Below are 21,030 nucleotides of genomic sequence, written 5' to 3'. Positions count from 1 at the left end.
CCGGCGGACTTGAGGGAAATAAAATACCTCTCGCGGACCAAACACACAACCCCCTATGGGTGGGGATGCAGACGAAGAATACGCCCACGGTATCCCCTTCGTGTCGTAACAGGTGACTAAAAGAGGCGACCAAGGGATTTTATTAGAACCATGAAACTACTTGTGATTAGTACCACCACGCGGGGAACACCATGGGTTGCTTTTACTTGCGCATAGTACCACTACGTTAGGTACCAAATAGGTTTGTGGTTAGTAGCAACAGAGTATGTTGGCAGCTTCTACAGTACCTCCGATTCGTACCCCTATATGCGCAACACCATGGTTCTGCCTTGCCTCTGCTTAGTACCCACTATGTGAGTAACACCCCGGGATAGTCTGGGTCCCTGTGGTTAGTCAACTTATGTGAGGAACGCCATAGGTTCACGTTGCCAGTATAGGTTTGCATTGCCTGTAAATAGCGCCGCAGTGTGCGAAACACCATAGGTCTGTGTTACATGTGCGAATTTCATTACCTGTGAGTAGTACCATAATGTGTGGAATACCACGAGTCTACGCTACTTTTGATTAGTACCGCAACATGACAAATAGCATGGTTCTATTTTCCTAGCGATAACTACAATTTTGAGGGATCGACGACCTGGATTTTGGACCAGTTTCGACTACAAGCACCATCGATTCAGTATTGTGCTTTAGACACAATCCCTTGGTCAATAATACTATTATTTAACACTAGTTTCTGGGAATGTGGGGCATTGTGAGTCAGATCCACTGATTGTTTTAACCTCATATCCATCCATTCGTTCTTCGCCCTCACGTTTTTGAGTCTGGTCAGTGGAGGATTCTGGATTTTTAAATTGTCATAACATTTTGTCTCATTTCGTACCATTAGGGCCAATGACCTAGATGTTAGGCCCCTATAAACCACAAGCGTCATCATCATCATCATACTTATCGCTTGTCAGAATATGTAGTTACTACGAAGGGGGAAAATACAGTCCCCAGTATGCTGCAACATTACTTCGAGGACTATGGCTATAATGAGACCTATTTGTTTCTACATGCTGACATCTGTGTCAGACAAAATAAAAACATTATCATGTGCTACTTGATGTGAAGAGTTATGTAAGGTTTACATACAGAAATAACAATTATATTTCTGCCAGTGGGTCCTACAAAATTTTCTTATGACTGAGCTTTTGTTCTCAAGAAAAGGTAGTACCATGTGACTAGTACTTTTTGTCTGGCAGGTATTATCTCTGTCATTGAAGATATCATCTCTTGCTCAAACTTAACAAAGCTGCATCATCGGAAAAGAAAACGGTAAGCTGTTAGTAAACATAGATGCCTGGCAACATATGTTCACTGCTCACAGTTGGAAAACACTTCCTCAAATCACATCCTTCAATCATTTTTGCTGTAAAAAAAATTAAAAAAAATGGATTGGTCCAACTGTAATTTTGAAGATTTGTGAGGAAGTTAATCTCTCTCAGACCCTACCTAAGAAGTTTGAAATAAAAGGCATGACTGCAGAAAGGACAAAATACCTTTTTGAAAATCTGCACAGCAGATTTGTTGTGCCCATGACCAGGCAATATTGAGACTACTGAACCTGGGCCATGTAGCAAAGAGGATTGTGTGCACAAAAGGAAAAGACATACATAACTGAGAATTCTCCAGAAAAATGAGCAACAGTTCAGTTTTGTTATTACAAGATACGAGATATATTGACTTATTTCCTGTTGCTCCCTCTGGAGCATACGTCCTTGGCGAAATTTCTCCACACAGTGCGATTCCTGGCCATTTTCTTAACTTCACTCCAGGTCTTCTTGAGCCGACCTCGCTTTCTGGTGCCTTGAGAGTTCCAGTCCAACGCCGCCCTCTCAACAGCTGCATCCAGCTTCTTTAATATGTGCCCGATCCAGTGCCATTTCCTCTCCTTGATCTGGATGTCAATTGGTTGCTGATTGGTCATTTTGTCTGGCCACCTCACATTTGTTATGTGACACAGACATCTATTAATGAACACCTGCAGCTGGTTATTGATCTGTTTTGTAACTTTCCATGTTTCACAGCTATAGAGAAGAATCGACTTTACATTGCTGTGTAAGAGGCGAAAGTTAGTCTCCCTTGAGATTCTTCCACACGAGGTAGAGCTGGACAGATGCACCATTTGCCTTCCGGATACGGCTTCGAACATCTTTCTCTGCTCCCCTATCTGTAACTATACTACCAAGGTAGAGGGAGGACTCGACTCGCTCAATTTTCTTTCCATTGACTGTCGATCTGGTCATGACATACGAATTAATCCTCATCTCTTTTGTCCTGTTTGTGTTGGTCATGAGACCTGCACGTTCCGCTTCCTTCGGCAACCTACTCAGTTTGTCTTCTATGTCCCGGTACTGCTGTGCCATAAGGCAAATGTCGTCTGCGAAGTCAAGATCTTCAAGCCTTTGTTTCATCCCCCATTGAACACCCCTCTTCCGTCCTCCCATTACCCTCATCATCACACTATCCAGGATCAGCAGGAACAGAGTGGGAGAAGGAACCCACCCATGTTTCACTCCAAACTTGACGTTGATCTTTCCTGTTTGTTTCCCTTCATGAAGAACCTGACACTCATACCCCTTGTACATCTCCTTCATGATCCTGATGATCTTTGACGGAATTCTGTATTGCTCGAGGGTCTCCCACATGATTCTTTGATTTACAGAATCGAAGGCTTTCTCAAAGTCCACGAATGCGAGGTAGAGGGTATTTCGCCATTCCACAGTCTGCTCTATGATAATTCGGAGTGTATTGATGAGACTCGCACAGCTGCGATGTTGCCGGAATAGAGTGCAATATGATACCCCTCCAGTTGTTGCAGTTTGTTGTATCCAGTTTCCCCACCCCCGGTAACTTGACTATCAGCCCCCTTCTTCCAGTTGGTCATTATTTTCTCCTCTTTTCATATCTTCTCCAGCAGCGGGTGCAGCAATTTGATCGTAGTATCAAGGTCTGCTTTCAGTACTTTGCTGGAATGTTGTTCAGACTTGGCGCCTTCCCATTTTTCAGCTGCTTCAATGCTGTCCATATCTCCCCTGAGTTGGAGAGTCAAGGCTGATGCTTGGATTACTTTCTGCTTCTTCATCTTCTTGCTGCTCATTTTCCAGTCCCACATCTCTATTAAAAACCTCCACAAAGTGTTCCCTCCACCTACTCAGCTGTTGATCGCACGTGGTGAGGATCTCGCCTGTCTTGCTCTTCACAGGCTGTTTTATTAAAACCTTTCTTTGAAAGCATCTTTGTGATGCCATAAAGCTCCTTTATATCCCCCCCTTTTTTCTACTTGTTCTGCTTTCTCTGCCTGCGCATCAATCCACTTCATGTGATCCTTTCTCACACTCCTCTTTACTTCCCTATCTGCTATTTAATACTCAGCTTGTATTTGAGCCTTCTGCTGTCTAGTCTTGCAGATATCTAGCTTGTCCTTTATCTCCGTCCTGTAATTTATCTTGTCCCAGGTCTGATTAGATATCTATTCTTTCCACGGGTAGTTTCTGTACCCGAGCTGCTTCTCACTTGTTTCCACAAAGACGTTCTTCACCTCGCTCCATACAGTCTCCATATCCTTCACTATCTCAGGATCCAACACCTGGAATCTGTTGCGGAGTTCCAGTTGAAATTGTTTCAATGTCTGCTGATTGTTTAGCTTACCAACATCAAACTTCTTGTGCCAAGTGTTGAACATTTGGTGGACTGCCACGATCTTTATACGGAAGTTGGCGACAAGATGATGATGGTCACTGTCAATGTCTACTCCTGTCTTGTTTGTGACATCTTCCAAACTTCTTCTGAACCTCCTGCTCACCGCAATGTGGTCAATTTTGTTTTCAGTACTTGATCCGAAGACACCCACGTGACCTTGTGACACCACCATATGCTGGAACACCTTGCCACCTATCACCAAGTCTTGGCTGGCACAATATTCTGTAAACTTTTCCCCATTTTCATTCATTTTGCCATGATGGGCTCCAGTCCATTTTTTGAGCCAACCTTCACATTGGTCTCCCATAACTATGAAAATATCCTTCTTACTTGTTTTCATTGTGGCATCTCACAACATTTGGTAGAATTCTTCCTTTCTTTCCAACTCCACTTGCTCTGCAGGTGCATAGCATTGAATAATGGTCACATTCCTGATCTTGGTCTTGAACTTAGCAGTCAGTAGGCTGCTAGAAATCGGCTTCCACTTCATAAGACTTCTCATTGCATTTCTACTGAGCAGCAACCCCACTCCATCCTTGTGTTATTCGTCCTTACCACCAGAATATAGAAATGTAATTCCATCTGTTGTATCTCACCAAATCCTGGCCACCTTACTCAATCCTAGAATGTCCAGCCCGTAGTTCTTCATTTCCCGTGTCACTTGTTTCAGTTCGGCTTTTCTCCCTCAAGGTCCTCACATTCCAGAAACCAAATTTCGTTATCCTCTTCATGCCAAATGTCATGAGGTTATATGTCCGGTTTTGTAATTTCGCTTCAGTTTCTATAATCAGATTATTTAAGAAGAGCGAGTGATTAATCCACTGCATCGGAGTGCCTTGACGGGGCTGCCATGTTAAGCCTGAGGCACCAGGCTAATTTTCTGTTGGGGTTTCATCCCTTAGTTCTCACTTCTACTACAAGGCAGCAGTTCCTGTTCTATTCACCCAGAATAGGAGGGTTGTCCCTTCCGCCATTTCCACCGTTCTGAAGTCCCTCTTCTCTGCCTTCACTGCCGTTGAGGTCTTCACCGTAACCCTGGCAAGGGACCCTTACATGGGACAACCAACCGGGTCAGTTGGGCCAAGATTTTTTTTAAAGAGGTGTTACTCCTCTATTGCTCCCTGTTTGTTCAAACTTGTGACAGGCAGAGAGTAGCTTCCCAAACATTGGATACTGACTGCGTGTAATTGTAGATTTTTTAAAAAATCAGTAAGTTGTCATTATCATTATTATTATTATTATTATTATTATTATTATTATTATTATTATTATTATTATTATTATTATTATTATTCTTTCTTCTTCTTTCTTCGTTATGCTCGTTTACAGAGCGCGTTGGCCCCGTTCATGTAAATGGTATATGGATCAAAAGAAAAACTGTATATTTGTACAAAGCAATCGACAAGTTCCTTACCGTACTGCTTGGTATAATTAATTCAAAGGAGGTCAAAATCAGCTGGTTAGAGGAAATAAAGCAGGACTTAAAAGGAATGAAAATCGCAGAAGATACCATCAGGGATCGCAAGGCTTTTGGAACTCTGGTTGCAAAGCATACATTCATGGAAAAGGCCAAAAGAACCACAGGGAAACAATGGACGAAGAACGCAAGAAAGAGCATAGCGAGTTCATGAAGAGATTTTGGGAGGAGAAGAAGAAAGGAAAACCATCATCAAGCTAACAAGTTATAATAATAATAATATTATTATTATTATTATTATTATTATTATTATTATTATTTCCTAATCTTGTTTGTTCATCTTAAGACATAACTTCCTTGTGTATGAGTGTTGCTGCTGAAGCTTCCTGTTCCACTTTTAATATATTCTGAACAATTTTACATACAGTATTCAATTTACAGTGAATAAAACTCCCAAATATCTATGAAAATTGTTGTAATACACAATTGTGATATTTCTTTATCCAGTAAAACAAGTCAGATGTTCTCAATCTTAAATATATTATCAGTGTACTATATGCAGTTTTCCAATAAATTTTATCAAAATTCAATATTCTGTATTTAAAGTCACATAAAGCGATAATTTTTTAATCTAGGGACTTCCCGGTTTTCATAAAAATAAACCAAAAATGAGGTTTTCAACCTAAGGTACATCTGGAGAGCATTACATATAGAGATCATTTCTTATTAGTAATATAACTAGATCCAGCCGTCGGCGGCCTTGTAGATGATTTTCCATTGTTTCCAATTTTCACATCATTTTGCCTTCATTAAGTCCACGGCTGCTTTTTTCTCTATCCTAGCTCTTTCCCCATCCTTGTATCGCCATAAGCCTTCAGTGTGTTCGTGTGATGTTAAACCACTAGGGAATAAAAACAGCAAAAAAAAACAATCTAGAGTAGGTGTGGTTAGTTGCTCTGATCATGATATTAACAGTCCACTTCTCAAGTTGGATTGTGTTAATTTTCTTCTTACAGTTGTGCGCTGTCGTTGATTATGTGAATTTTTAGCTGTAATGAGTGCCATATCTGTAACTGCACACTCATTCCATTCAGGATTTTCATTAGCATATTTTAAGATGGAGTATGCTGCATAATTTTTACTGGACACTTGCTTTATCTTGGATAAATTATGGCACATAGTTCATTGTAGAAACAAATAATTGCCATAATTTGTCCTCTTAAATTCCAACTTTACCTTCATAAGTGATCTTTCCGACTGTCATTTCACACCACCTTTCCACTGATATCTTGGAACATACTGCTTACTCGGACAGCTCGTCTCCTTACTTCTGAGTCTTCCCAGACCAAAGTTTGCAACTTTGTTGGAAAACTACTTTTTGTAATATGAAAGAATTTCTTGATTTTGGTCCATATTGAACAATATTATTTCAATAAATAAATAAATAAATAATAATAATAATAATAATAATAATAATAATAATAATAATAATAATAATAATAATAATAATAATGGCTTTACATGCCGCTAACTACATTTACGGGTTTTGAAGGCGCTGAGGTGCCCTGCAAGTGTTCTTTCATGTGCCAGTAAGTCTACCAACACGAGGCAGACATATTTGAGCACCTTCAGATACCACCGGACTGAGCCAGGATCGAACCTGCCAAGTTGGGGTCAGAAGGCCAGAGCCTCAACTGTCTGAGCCACTCAGCCCAGCCAAAAAGAAGAATATTCCTTGAGGGTTCACCTATTCAGTACACCATATAATCTCACTTGATTACATTATATGGTGTATTGAATAGGTGGACCCTTGAGGAATATTTATAAAAACCAGAACACCCTGAAGGACTAGAGATAGGAAGTTCATATTCACAGGACATGTGCATTAGTACATTCTGAAGAAGTGATTAGCATTTTAAACATGTCGGCCCTCGGGTTCAAGGTCCACATCGATATCTCGGCGCACCACCACCGACTAGTAAAATGTGCATGCGGCTCTCATCGCTATAAACCGAAGGTAACGGATCGGATTGTCTTGAGCAGACATGCAGGATGCCTCGCAGACGTAGGTGAGAACCGTTCCGTCAAATGAGTGAGTTTGAAAGAGGGTGCATTATTGGCATGGGAGAACGTGATGCAGCCATCCTGGGAAATTGCTGCTCATGTGGGACGAAGTGTGTCAGCAGTGCAACAGGTGTGTACAGAATGGTTCACAGAAGGCCGTAGAACACGACGAGATGGGTCTGATCGCACTACCCAGACCCCCCCCCCCCCGGAGAAGATCGACACCTCATCCAAATGGCATTGCAGGACAGATCTGTGTTCTCCTCTGCTCTGGCACAACAGTGGAACACATCGTAAACTATCAACAGTGACAGTCCGTCGCCGTTTGTTATGGTGTGGGTTACCGGCGCGGCGTCCACTTCTCCCCCTAACTTTGACTAATGCGCATAAATATGCTAGGCTGCAGTGGTGTATGGAACGTCACTGAGGACAGGAATGGCAGCATATAGTGTTTTCGGATGAATCCAGGTTCAGTTTGTTTGAAAATGATGCTCGCACTTTGGTTTGCCGCAGGCGGGGGTGGGGGATAGGCATCACATTGACTGCATTCGCACAAGACATACAGCACCAACTCAAGGCCTTATGGTGTGGGGTGCTGTTGGGTACAACCACAAATCACAGTTGGTGCGTGTCCAGGGCACTGTGACCAGTTTGACCTATGTGAATGACATCCTGTGACCCGTAGCCATTCTCTTTCTGCACGACACCCCTAACGCCATATTTCAGCAGGACAATGCGCGACCACATGTTGCTGAACGAACATGTGCTTTCTTGTTGTCACAGGATGTCAGAATGTTGCCCTGGCCCGCCCGATCACCGGATTTGTCAACCAATCGAAGATGTGTGGGATATGGTGAAACAATGGGTGCGGCGCTTTGACCCAATGCCAACCACCAAAGATGAATTGTGGAACCAGGTGAATGCAGCATGGATGGCTATAATCCAGGACACCATTCGCGCCTATACGCGTCAATGCCATCACACATGGAACAAGTTATCAGTGCCCATGGAGGACCCAGTGCCTGCTAGGCAACAGTACACATGCTGAACCTAGGTGACTGAAATGCTAATCGTTTCTGCAGAACATACTAATGACCTGTGAATATGAACTTCCTATGTCTAGTCTTTCAAGGTGTTCTGTGTTTTATGAACATGAGTGTAGTAATCCTACAGTAGTTAGGATCCCATACATCGGAACCATGTTGTAATTGGGGTCTTACCAGTGACATAAGTGTCCTCTCATTCACATCCCCCTAATCTGTAACCTTTACTTACAATCTCCTTAATGTGATTATCCCAATTAAGAACTTTGCTTATATTAACACCTAAGTATTTAGAGTGATCCCCGTGAGGTACTTGCACTCCAACATAGTAATTAGAACTGAGAGGACTTTTTCTCATGATGAAACTTACAATCTGACTTTTACCCCATTTACCATCATATATGCTGTCCATCTCACAACATTGTTGAGTTCTTTTTGTATTTGCTCACAATCCTTTCATATTTTTTACTCTCTATTTATAACATCATCTGCAAAAGTCTTATCTGTGATTCCAGTTCTTTACTCATTATTATTTATGTATATATTGCTACATCTTCATGATACAAACTTTGTCCAGTCCACTGATTTGATGAAATGCACTTGGATAACATTTAAGGGTAGATTTGATGCATTAAAGAAAGAATTCTGGACAAAGTTCTAGTGCTACAGTGATCTGAGAACCATCAACTGTTAAAGGGATGTTAAATCAATAATTCCTGAAATTTTTGTTTCTGCTGAATATTATAGTGATTTTTATATTGTTTATGATAATGCCGTTTCATTAGTTTACAAGGTCTTACCAGCTTCTCACACTGTTAACTGCTGAAAAGTTCATCCATGCTGGTGATAGTGAATTTAAACCCCTGAAATGATTTTTCCAAGGTTTCCCATTTTCACACCAGGCTGTCCATCAGTTAAGCCCACAGGCTCTTCCTTCCCATCCTAACATTGTTCTATTCCATCATCACCATAAGACATCTCTAGTCTGTGCAACTAAAAACAAATAGAGTAGAAAAACATATACAGTGAAACCTTGGATTGCGAGCATTATTTGTTCCGGCAACATGCTTGTAATCCAAAGCGCTCGTATATCAAAGCAAGTTTTCCCATAAGATTAGTCCACAACACAAAAATATTTAAACACATACCATTTCTGAAACAAAATATAAATTAAAACAAATTAAACTGCACTTTACTTTACCATAGAATCATTGTTGGTGTGTGGGAGACGAGAGATGACATGAGAAGAGTTACTGTGTAGCATGAATTTCACTAATGGAATCACTGCTGTCTGTTGGCTCATTGGAATTGTTTCCTTTTCGTGCAACTTTAACGAGGAACCTGTCCAATGACTGTTGCTTTTGCCTCTTTTTGAGGATTTCATGAAAATGTGACATTGCCCTGTCATTGAACTGATTCATCGCGCGTACTGCTACAGCCTTATTCGGGTGGTGTTTTTCTACAAAATTTTGCAACGTTTCCCACATTTTTTACTTCTCCCGAATCTCATTTGAAGTGAGAGATTCCATTGACTTTTCCTCCTCTTCCCTGCGCAAGATTTCCTCCATAACCTCCTTCTGTTGTTTACGATGCAGCTCCATCAGTTCGTTGGTGGACAGTTTCTGCTTATGTTCTTCCACCAGCTCTCGAATGTCCACGTCATTCACTTCCAGCCCCATAGTCCTCCTTAAGGACACAATTTCATCAACAATCGGCGGCTCATTTTCACCAACAATCCCCTCAAAGTCACGTCCAAGAACACAGTCAGGCCACAGCTTTCCACAGGCGGAAGTGAGGCTTCTCTTGGTGACTCCATCCCAGGCTTTATCGATGATCTTCAGGCAGTTCACAATGGGAAAATGATTTCTTCCAAACTCTCGGAGGGTAAGGTTTGTTCCTTCGGTCACTTCGAAGCATCGCTGAAGTAGTGCTTTGGTGTATAGCTTCTTGAAGTTCGAAATGACTTGCTGATCCATAGGCTGGAGTAGTGTTGGGAGGAAGGAATTGAACCTTAACAAACTTGAATTCCTCCAGAATGTCGTCCTCAAGGCCTCAAAACCTGGAGGATGTGCAGGAGCATTGTTCGTAACCAGCAAGACTTTGAGCGGCAGATTATTTTCTGAAAGGTATTTCTTCACTACAGGACCAAGGACCTCGTTCATCCATTCAACAAAGGCAGAGGGGAGGGGAAAACTAGGCACACGTGACGTTCGTATTGCAGAACCTCACTCGCTTATAAAGTTACAATTTATTTAAAATATTTGCTCATCTTGCAAAACACTCATAGACCAAGTTACTCGCATTCCGAGGTTTCACTGTAATACAGTTAAGAGAGGCGAAGCAGGTAGATCCAAAACAAGTAACAATGAGCAAAACAGGGTTTAATAAATTGTCTTTAGGTTTCCTCAAAGATCTTTTTGAACTTTGTTCTTTGAACTGATTGTTCAATAGACAATTAATTAAAGTAATGTTTCTCACTGTAGGTCAAACATAGAGGAATACAATTCAAAACTCCTCACCAAACTTGCGAAGCAGGCAGGAGCCAACTGTGTGCAAGGCACATTTGCACCTGTATGGCAGGTGCTACGCAGTTCCTTGGAAAAACTTTCAAACCTTCACCTCCAGATGATGCAAAAAGTGTTAGAACTAGTTAAAGAAGTAACAAAATATGCAGATGAACTGCACAAAAGGCATAAACAGGTAAGTTGTGAAATTGTTGCGAAGCATTTCAGCTTTTTTAAAGCTAGGATGTATGTTGAAAACATTTCTGTGTAATATTTGGTGTAACATTTCTGTACTCCATTACAGGTAAAGGAAGAGGAAATGGGAACTTTGGAAGTAGTGCAAGCCATTCAGTCTACAACCTTAACACTTCAGAAGGCCAAAGATATTTATAATCAAAAGAGTTTAGAATATGATAAACTTAGGAAGGAGAACGCAACTCCTAAGGAGTTAGAGAAAGCTGAAGTTAAACTGAAAAAAGCACAGGAAGATTATAGGGCTTTGGTTGAGAAGTACAGTGCCATTAAAATTGACTTTGAGAAGAAAATGTCATCTGCATGTAAAGTAAGTATAAAGTTCTAAGGAAGAAAACTGCATGTTTAAATAATAATTGATTATTTGGAATTTATTAGTTGATGGGAAAATTCAGTTTTCTGAGAAATGTGAATGTGTTTTTGTGACGGATAAAATACAATACGAAGTTTGAATTCACTCTCGCAGAGAGGGTGTATACCAAAACTAGGCCTGTCAGAGTAGCTGGTTTTAAGGAATAATTTGTCAAATGCGAAGAAAGTCTATTCTGTGAACAATTTTTCTGTGCTTGTAAGCCAAGGTACAGAAGGGATGTGGTCACCGGATGTTTCACAGAAGTCTGTATTCTGCATTTTCAAGGGTCTGTTTTATCCAAAGGTCAGCAGTGGTCTCATTCCTTCTGGACCATGGCCTACAAACTGGGGAAACTAATACATAGAATTAGAAGACGCCCACCGTGAAGGCATAACCAGTTACATTCTGCAAGTCTCTTACTTTTAACTACATGAAGGCTAGGACTAATTTTTGTCAGAGAGAGTGCATTGGCACTACCGGTGTCTCCAAATAGCCTACGCAGTGGCCTCTGCAGTATGCACTAGCCATGTGTCTTTGTAGGTGTGCTATTTACCAACTGATGAGCCCAACTTAGCACACTGGGGCAAAATGCTGGCAACCAGGAATGAGTTAGTTGGAAAATTTATCATGTCCAATAACAGACCAACTATATTGGTAAACTGGTTGCTCCTAAGGCAGTCGGTAATTCTGAGGGAGTGTCATCAATTCCAGGTGCCTTGTTCCTATTTAGTTCTCCCAAAGCTCTGTCAAATTCTGAATTAAAAATTGGGTCCACCTTTTCATCAGCATCAACAGCCTCTTGTTCCAGAACAATATCATCCATGTCTTTACCCTAATACAACTGTTGGATATGTTCCTGCCATCTTCCTGCCTTGTCTTCTTTCCCTAGAAGTGGTTTTCCATCTGAGCTCTTAATATTCATACACCTAGATTTCCTTTCTCCAAAGGTTTCCTTGATTTTCCTGTATGCAGCATCTACCTTTCCTAGGACCATACAACCTTCAACATCCTTGCTCTTCTCCTTCACCATTCTTCCTTACCTGCCCTGCACTTTCTATCCACTTCATTCTTTAATTGCCTGTATTCCTTTTTGCCCTCTTCAATTTTTGCATTCTTGTACTTTTGTCATTCATCAATCACGTCTAGGATCTCCAGATTTAGCCATTGATTCTTAAGTGATCTTTCCTTTCTTCCTATCATTTCTTCAGCAGCCCTAAAGACCTCATTCTTCACAACTGTCCATTCTTCCTCTATTGTGTTTCCTTCAGCCTTTTAATTTAGTCCCTGTGTAACATATTGCTTGAAACAGTCCCTCACATTCTTTTCTTTCAACTATGTAGATCCCATCTCCTTGCATTCCTTCCTTTCTTCAATTTCTTTAACTTCAGGTGGCATTTCATGACCAAGGAGTTGTAGTCAGAATCCACATCTGCTCCTGGGAAAGTTTTGCAATCCAACTCCACTATTGTGGTGAGCATTGGTTTGGTGCCTATCTTGACAACAATAATCCTTTCACTATGCCGGTTGTAGTTTAGCCGCTGCCCTATTTTCTTATTCATTATTAAATGAACTCCTGCATTTTCGCTGTTTGATTTTGTGTTGATAATTCTGTAGTCGCCTGACCAAAAATCCTGTTCTTTCTGCCAACGTACTTCACTTATACCAACTACATCTAACTTCAGTCTGTCCATCTCCCTTTTCAGATTCTCTAATCTACCACAATGATTCAAACTTGTAGAATGTCAGTATCCATCTTCCTGACAATTGGCCCTTCTCATATAGTTCCCACCCAGAGATCCGAATGGGGGACTATTTTGCCTCCGGAATATTTTACCCGGGAGGAAGCCATCATCAGTACATCATTCATACAGAGAGAGCTGCATGTCCTCCGGAGTTGTTTTCAGCCGTGTAGCAGTATCAACACTGGTAAGCCATGTTGAGTATTATTACAAGGCCGTATCAGTCAATCATCTAGACTGCTGACCTTGTAACTTCCGAAAGGCTGCTACCCCCCTTTCGATGAACCATTCGTTAATCTGGTCTCTCGACAGATACCCATCCAATATGTTTGCTGCTGCAGCTCGGCTATCTGTTTCATTGGGACACGCAAGCCGCCTCACTATGGCATGGTCACATAGTTCGCAGGGGATGGTTCTGAACCTAACTTTGGTTATAAATACGTGCACACTAGACTAGATTAGACTAAACTCCACAGTAAAATAGGTTGCTGTACTCTAATCTCCAGTCTATAGATCGATTTGATATAATATTCCATCACACATTATCCTGTGCTAACCTTACCAAATAATACCTAAATGATAGTTTAATGCTGACACCCATCTTCACAATGAGCACAGGGAACATAGGGGATATTTGAGTTTGTTTTGCAAGGAATGATAAGGTTTGGTACTGTTCTTCAATTTCTGAGATATAGCACACGCAAGGTGTTCATTAATCCATTGTGTTGGTTTTTTCAGTTTCTGGCAAAATATTAATGTAGCTAGGCGTGAATATTTGCAATAGCATATTATTGAAGCTAATATATACTCCTTTTGCATCACATCATTTTTCCTTCTTTTTTTTCCCCCCAAGTTGTTTTACGTTGCACCAGCACATGTAGGTGTAATGGCAATGGTGGTTTAGGAAAGGGCTAGAAATGGGCAGGAAGAGGCCGAGGCCTTAATTAAGGTACAGCGCCAACATTTGCTTGGCGTGAAAGTAGGAAGCCATGGAAAGCCATCTTCAGGGCTGCCGACGTGGAGTTTGAACCCACTATCTCCGAATGCAACCTCACAGTTGCATGCTTCTAACCGCATGGCCGACTCACTTGGTACAGATCATGTTTTAACTCTTGCAACAGATAATAATAATAATAATAATAATAATAATAATGGCGTGTGCGTAGGACATTTCAGGTGACGCTGTAGAGATAACTTGTGCATCTGTGAGGATGGGCCCTACTTATGATGAATTCTAATGATGAAGACGGCACACACACCCAGCCACTGAGCTATCAGAATTAGCCAATGAAGGTTAAAATCTGGTGAATAGGGAAGGTGTTCTGAGACTTCCTACTGCCATCACTGTACAAGGTTCCTGACATGAGTTGCTGTGTGGGCTGTAGCATTATCATGGAGTAGTATGACACTAGACACTTCTGCCAAACTGTACGACACAGATGGCCCTGGAATAATACATGATAGTACTGGGCATTGATGGTGTGGCGCTCAAGAACCACATGACTTTCAAGAACACTTTTGCTGCCATGTGTCAAAATGAGCATGGCCTTCCTGCATAATGGATTCTATTGCACTTAGTCATCCTGATGTTGGATGACTCCATTGAGCTGACTGATGCTTCAGTACAGGTTTGTACAGTCATGCCTAGGTTTTGTCAGTTGCAAGAATGTGGTTGACCAGGTTTTTCCTTTCCACACTAAAGTTACTCCATGTAGATATGTCAGGTCTCATATTGCATCCATTTTTATATCTGTGTTAACTGATTTAGCATTTGCTTTGAACACTTCTTATACACCTGGAAGTCCATTTGTAAAAGATCACTGTCGACCCAGACATGCCATATGTGTGCATAATTCCTGCAGAGTCCAGTGTTGGTCTTGTGTTAAGCACTATCTTTTAACTGCCACAGATATGTCTGTATGAATGGACAGGGGACATCTACTGTGCACCCGGTCCTCGCTTGTTATCGTAATCTATGATCCTCGCTTGTTACGCGTCCACGTTGGAAGGCCACCACTCAATGTTCAACTGTTTGACATAGCAACGCTTTATCTCCCACAGCTTCTTGCTGCTCCTTATGACACTGATGGAGTAATTCTGCCACAGGGATCTACTGTGTTTATGTATGAACTCTATTCCACTTTACTTGCATCCAGCTTGGAGTATGTCCGGATGCATACTGACTGTGTCGGGTGTTAGTGCCTAGTCTGCTGTGCCCGCGGACACTATCTGTTGAAGGCCTTTGATAGTGTGTGTTGTGGGGTTTCTATTGTGGTATCAGCTTTATCATGCTCCCACATGTTCAGACGGTATACCACCATTGTCATGACTTACGAAACAATCTTCGTACGTAATTTCTTTAGCCTTCATAGTATATCTTTGTTCCAAAGTAGATCCTGTACTCTCCTAGTTTTTTCCACTAGTGGTGTAATATTCCACTAACTCCTGCAGGTTTTCAGTGACAAGGAAGGTGGGTTATGGCCTTAATTGTGGTGCAGCTTTGGAAACCATGGTAGATGGTTATCAGAGCTGCTGACAGTGGGGATCTAACCCAACATCTCTTCAATGCAAGCTAACACCTACTCAACCCACATTCAGTATATCCTTGAAACTCCAAGGTGTTTTCCATATCCAGTCTTCAAATTCTACTTTTCACAACTTCACTGTATTTGTCTCTGATTTCTCTCTCTCTCTCTCTCTCTCTCTCTCTCTCTCTCTCTCTCTTACTTTCTCAACACTTGTTATCATTGCTCCTTGTTCAGTCTTCCTGTCATGCATTAAGCTGCTGTTCTTTGACTTCTGTCTTATCTTCTCCCAAATCATAATGGCAAACAGTATTTTGGTCATTCTTCTACCACGATAAGTCCTATTGCTGCCTTCATATCATCCTCCTTCAGTTATAAACAGTATGACAACAGTAAATTTCCCTGTCTTGTCTGGTTTCTATCTTGTACCAGGTAGCAAAAGATCTTGGAGGTCGACGCTAATTAGGAACTAATGTTTAGAGGTATCTCGTACCATCATGTCTTGAAAATTTGTTGTGACACAGCTTCATCTGTGCAGATAAGAGCTTTATCTGTACTGTGGTCAGAATGTTTAAAAATTGGTACTTACTTTTCAAGCATATGTCCAGAATAAGAAAGAAATTCAATTTTTAAATTTCCATTCTGAATACTACTTCTCCACCGTTGCCTCTTCCACCACTCCTCTTCAGTAGTTGTATTCCATTCCAGTCTTCTTTCTCCTATACCAGGCTCGGCCAACTGGCTGGCGTGTGTTGTAAGAGAGACCGTGTGACGTCGGAGAGACCATGTGACGTAAGAGCGCAGAAGGTGGGGAGCCGCTGTCGTAGACTGGAGACGAAGAGACAGCCTCGCTTTGTAGTAAACGCGTGAAGTGCCATACATGCTGGTGGCTACGGCTTTTATACACTTTTCACAAAAAGCCACACAAATCCTTCTTATTTAAAAATTTATCTCTTAGTTCTCTATCACACTGTAAATCTAATAACTCGAACTGTAGGTCCAGATAAACGTTATCTACAACTGAAAATGGCGTGGTTAAAAGTTTGTATCACGTTGCAGATTATGATCAGTATCAAGGCGAGGAAAGGGTACGTGTAATTACAGATCTAAAAGGTAAAATAAATAACCATGTCGAGCATTCGATCAGTGAGTCAGCAGTTCGACTGAGTTATAAAATATCATATTTAATTGCAAAGAAACTTAAATACCGTTCAGTGGTGGTGAATTCGTAAAGGAATGTTTAATTCTAGCAGGTGAGGAGTTTTGTCTAAATATCATTCAAGAGTTCGAAGCTACCAGCTTGTCCGCGCACACAGTGTCGACAAAAATTCAAGACTTATCTGATGATGTCCACCTACAATTATCAGAACTGACAAAAAGCTTCCGGGCATACTCCTTAGCAATTGACGAGGGCACAGATATTTCTGACACGGCCCAGCTAGCCGTTTTCATACGAGGGGTTGACAAAAACTTAACAATTTGGGAGGAAATACTGGATTTAGTGCCTATGAAGAATACCACGAAAGGCATCGACATTCTCAACTGCATTGTAAGTGTTGTTGAAAATGCTTCTTTGCCATGGAACAAACTAGTTTCAATAGCAACAGATGGTGTACCTTCTATGATAGGGCACAATTCTGGAGTAGTTGGGCTCATAATATTAAAAAGAAAGGTTTCCCCGATTGCATAGGTTTGCAGCGGGAATGTTGAGTATATTAGGTTCCACGTATGCCTGTGAACGAATCTTTTCTATTTTAAATCAACAAAACCAAAATATTGAAGCCAGTTGTCAGATCACGATTTGAAGAGTGCTCTTAAACTTAGTGTTTCCTCAAACATTAACTCCAAATATTGCAAAACTAATAAACGAAACAAGACTACAAAAATCAATGAAACCAACGAGTGGCAACTGAGTATCGATATCATGAGATAAAACGTATGTTTTGAATTTACAGATTACTCTCTGTACTATTTTTGTTGTAAAACTGTGCTGTTTGTTACTATTAGCACTATTTTTTACAGTGGGTGATATTGTAAAACACAGCAATTTTGTGTTCAATATCAGTTCCGAAGATTCACCGGAAAAAGTTAGTTTAGTTTGTATATGTAGAAATAAAGTTGCTTTATAACTTTTATATTAATTCATAACAAAGTTACGTTACAATAAATTATGTGGAGAGAAAAATGTACTACACATACCGCATTGTACTACCTGCAGCCCTTGGGCCTCCCTCTACGAATGAAGCTGCATTTCCCCTCGCCCCTCTAGCCTTCAGTTCTCAGTTACAGTACTAAGTACTTCGTTTCGCTGCCCGAGCAGAGTGTGTGACGTGTTACCTGACATCACACGTACTCGCAGTTGGCTGACAATGTCCTATACTGTTCTTGACAGAGTCTATCCATCTTGCTCTGGGCCTCTCTATTGCCCTCTTTCCCTGTACCTTGGCCTCCAACACTTGTTTTGGTATCCTTCCCTCCTCCATCATGACATGCCCAAACCATCTCACTGAGTGAGTTGGCCTTGCAATTAGGGGCACGCAGTTCTGTGAGCTAGTATTCTGGAGATAGTGGGTTCAACCCCCCCTCCCTCTGTCAGCAGCGCAGCCCTGAAGATGATTTTCCATTGTTTCCCATTGCCACACCAGGCAAATGCTGAGGCTGTACCTTAATTAAGGCCACGGCTGCTTCCTTCCAACTCGTAACCTTTTCCTATTCCATCATCGCCATAAGACCTATCTGTGTCAGAAACACGTAAAGCAACTTGTAAAAATAAAAATAAAAATCTCAATTTATTCTTCTCCATCCTATCACTCAGTTTTTCTACCCCTATTTCTTTCCTGACATCAATGTTTCTTACTGTCTTTCCTTGTCTTCCCTATCATACTCCTCAGGAACTTCATCTCACTGGCTTGAATTTTACTCTTGCTGCCAATGTCCAAGTTCTGATGCATACGTTAATATAGGTGTATGGTATATCTTCTACATTATCTCTTTACATTTCATAGAAACTTCTGTTCCATACAAAGTTTCTTACAGTCTGGTTGAACATATTTTCTGTTTTGTACACTTCTGCTGATCTCCTTATCCAACCTTGCATTATGCATTATTTCACTTCCCAAAAATTTGAAATCATTCAACCACCTCAAGGTTTTGTCCCCTGATATTAACGATTCCTTCTCTTTCCCCTATTGTAATCACCATTGTTTTGCTCTTCTCCACACTGATTTTCATGCCATATTTCTCGGTATTGTCATTTAAAAGCCTCTAGTTGGATTTGCACTTCTGTATTGTCGACTCTCCAAATTACTGTTTCATCCACAAAGAAAAATATCTTCATATCCCCTTTGTATGTTTCTTTTTTTTTTTTTTTTTTTTTTTTTGTTTCCTTTAGAATTTCTTCCGTAACCATTATAAATATAAGTGTCGGTAGATTTACTGGCACTTGAAAGAATTCCTGTGGGACTAAATTCCGGCACCTTGGTGTCTTCAAAAACCATAAGAGTAGTTAGTGGGATGTAAAGCCAATATTATTATTATTATTATTATTATTATTATTATTATTATTATTAATTTTTTGCTAGTTGCTTTACGTCGCACCGACACAGATAGGTCTTGTGGCGATGATGGGATAGGAAAGGGCTAGGAGTGGGAAGGAAGCGGCCGTGGCCTTAATTAAGGTACAGCCCCAGCATTTGCCTGGTTTGAAAATGGGAAACCACGGAAAACCATTTTCAGGGCTGCCGACAGTGGGGTTCGAACCTACTATCTCCCGAATACTGGATACTGGCTGCACTTAAGCGACTGCAGCTATCGAGCTCGGTATTATTATTATTATTATTATTATTATTATTATTATTATTATTATTATTATTATTATTACTGTATTATTTCATTTTTATACATTGCTTTCACTAATTCCCTTGATTGCTTTCCACATCTTTTCTCTATTAACAGTATTGTATGCTTTCACTAGATAAAGGAATATCATCACTAGATCTTTTCCATATTCCGACTGTTTCTCTATCAGTAATCTCATGGTAAATATAAGGGTCTATCATTGACCTGCCCTGTCAAAAACCATACTGCTCTTCTTCTAAATTTCTTTCCACCCTTCCTCTCATCCTACTTTCTATTATTCTCTCCAGTATTTTGGTTACTTGTGACTGCAGTCTAATTCCATGATGAATGTTACATACTGGTATTATTACACCTTTACACTGATTATCAGGTACTTGCTTTTTCTTCCATATACATTTTAGCAACCTATATAACCAATCAGTTTCTGGATCATTTTCATTTACCACTACACTCGCGTCCACATCATTTTTCACATTCAGTAGTTCATCGAAGTAATCTTTCCACCTATTCATCGCCTTTGGGTCTGTTTTTCATTTCTACTCTCTTCCTGCACTTGTTTTGTGTAGATTTTTTCTTTTCTCTTATTTTTTCTAACCAATCCATTCAGCATCCTTTTTCCACCATTTACTTGCTTCTCCAACTCTTGTGTGAATCTCTCCTAACATATTTTCCTTTTCTCAATTACCACATTTTTATGCCTATTTTTAATTTTGTGATACTTCAAATCAAAAATCAAAATCTCTTTATTTGTAAATGAGGTGTCTACCCCGGTGGCAAATGGTACACTAAAATACATTATTGTCAAGCACTAAATATTAAATTAACAAGAAGAAAATTTTCGTATAATACAATATTATACAATTTACGCTAACAATTTTTTCTATTAAACACACAGCTCATCCTTAATAAATTTATATTGTTAACAAAATTCTACTTATAATATCTCCTGTACTACTTACAAATATAGTCAACTGGTATACAGTATGTGGAATTACTTCAAATGATACTATAAAACTGGTGTAAGATTAAAATTTACATTGTATTTATTTACTTTCTTTTTTTTTTTTTACCCATTCTGGAACTTAAGTAGCATAACTATCTGCTGCGTCTTAACCAGAGCCCCTTTTGCCACCACTTTTTAGAGTTCCTGAAGGGCCTTCACAGCTACCGTAGCGGTCCCAGGGCCCTCGAAGTCCCCACTGTACTTCACTCCTACAGGCAGTCCCCTACTTTGGCTGTCCAAACTCCTTAGACCAGGGGATGGAATTAATTTATTCACACACATTTTTTATTTACATTAACCTGCACTGGTCGAATGCCCTCTAACATTTCATTTATTTTCTCTGTTCCTGTTTAATCTCTTCTTGAATATCTGTACAGATTTTGGAAAAGGATCAAACACTACCTCTGGTAAACTGCTCCACTCCTTCACACCCTTCCCAATGAATGAAAATTTACCCCAATCGCTTCTGCTAAAATTCCTTCTAATTTTATATTTATGGTCAGTCCTGCCGATATAATTATTTTCC

At 40.4% G+C, this 21,030-nt stretch overlaps 1 protein-coding gene across 9 annotated transcripts in view; it reads left to right on the top strand.

Annotated features, from left to right (window-relative positions):
• The window catches only part of LOC136864355 (F-BAR domain only protein 2), a 573,880-nt gene that overhangs the window by 108,377 nt on the left and 444,473 nt on the right, over positions 1 to 21,030 (top strand). For all 9 annotated transcript variants that reach the window (XM_067141249.2, XM_067141248.2, XM_067141247.2 and 6 more), the window contains exons 3-4: positions 10,755 to 10,971; positions 11,080 to 11,337. In XM_067141249.2, the coding sequence (XP_066997350.1) occupies positions 10,755 to 10,971; positions 11,080 to 11,337 (475 nt within the window). The remainder of the gene's footprint in view (positions 1 to 10,754; positions 10,972 to 11,079; positions 11,338 to 21,030) is intronic.

This window comes from Anabrus simplex, chromosome 2 (assembly GCF_040414725.1).
Source record: "Anabrus simplex isolate iqAnaSimp1 chromosome 2, ASM4041472v1, whole genome shotgun sequence".
In the NCBI taxonomy this organism is placed as follows: domain Eukaryota; kingdom Metazoa; phylum Arthropoda; class Insecta; order Orthoptera; family Tettigoniidae; genus Anabrus; species Anabrus simplex.
The sequence above is the reverse complement of the archived record's forward strand: the minus strand, read 5'-3'. Positions and strand labels throughout refer to the sequence as shown.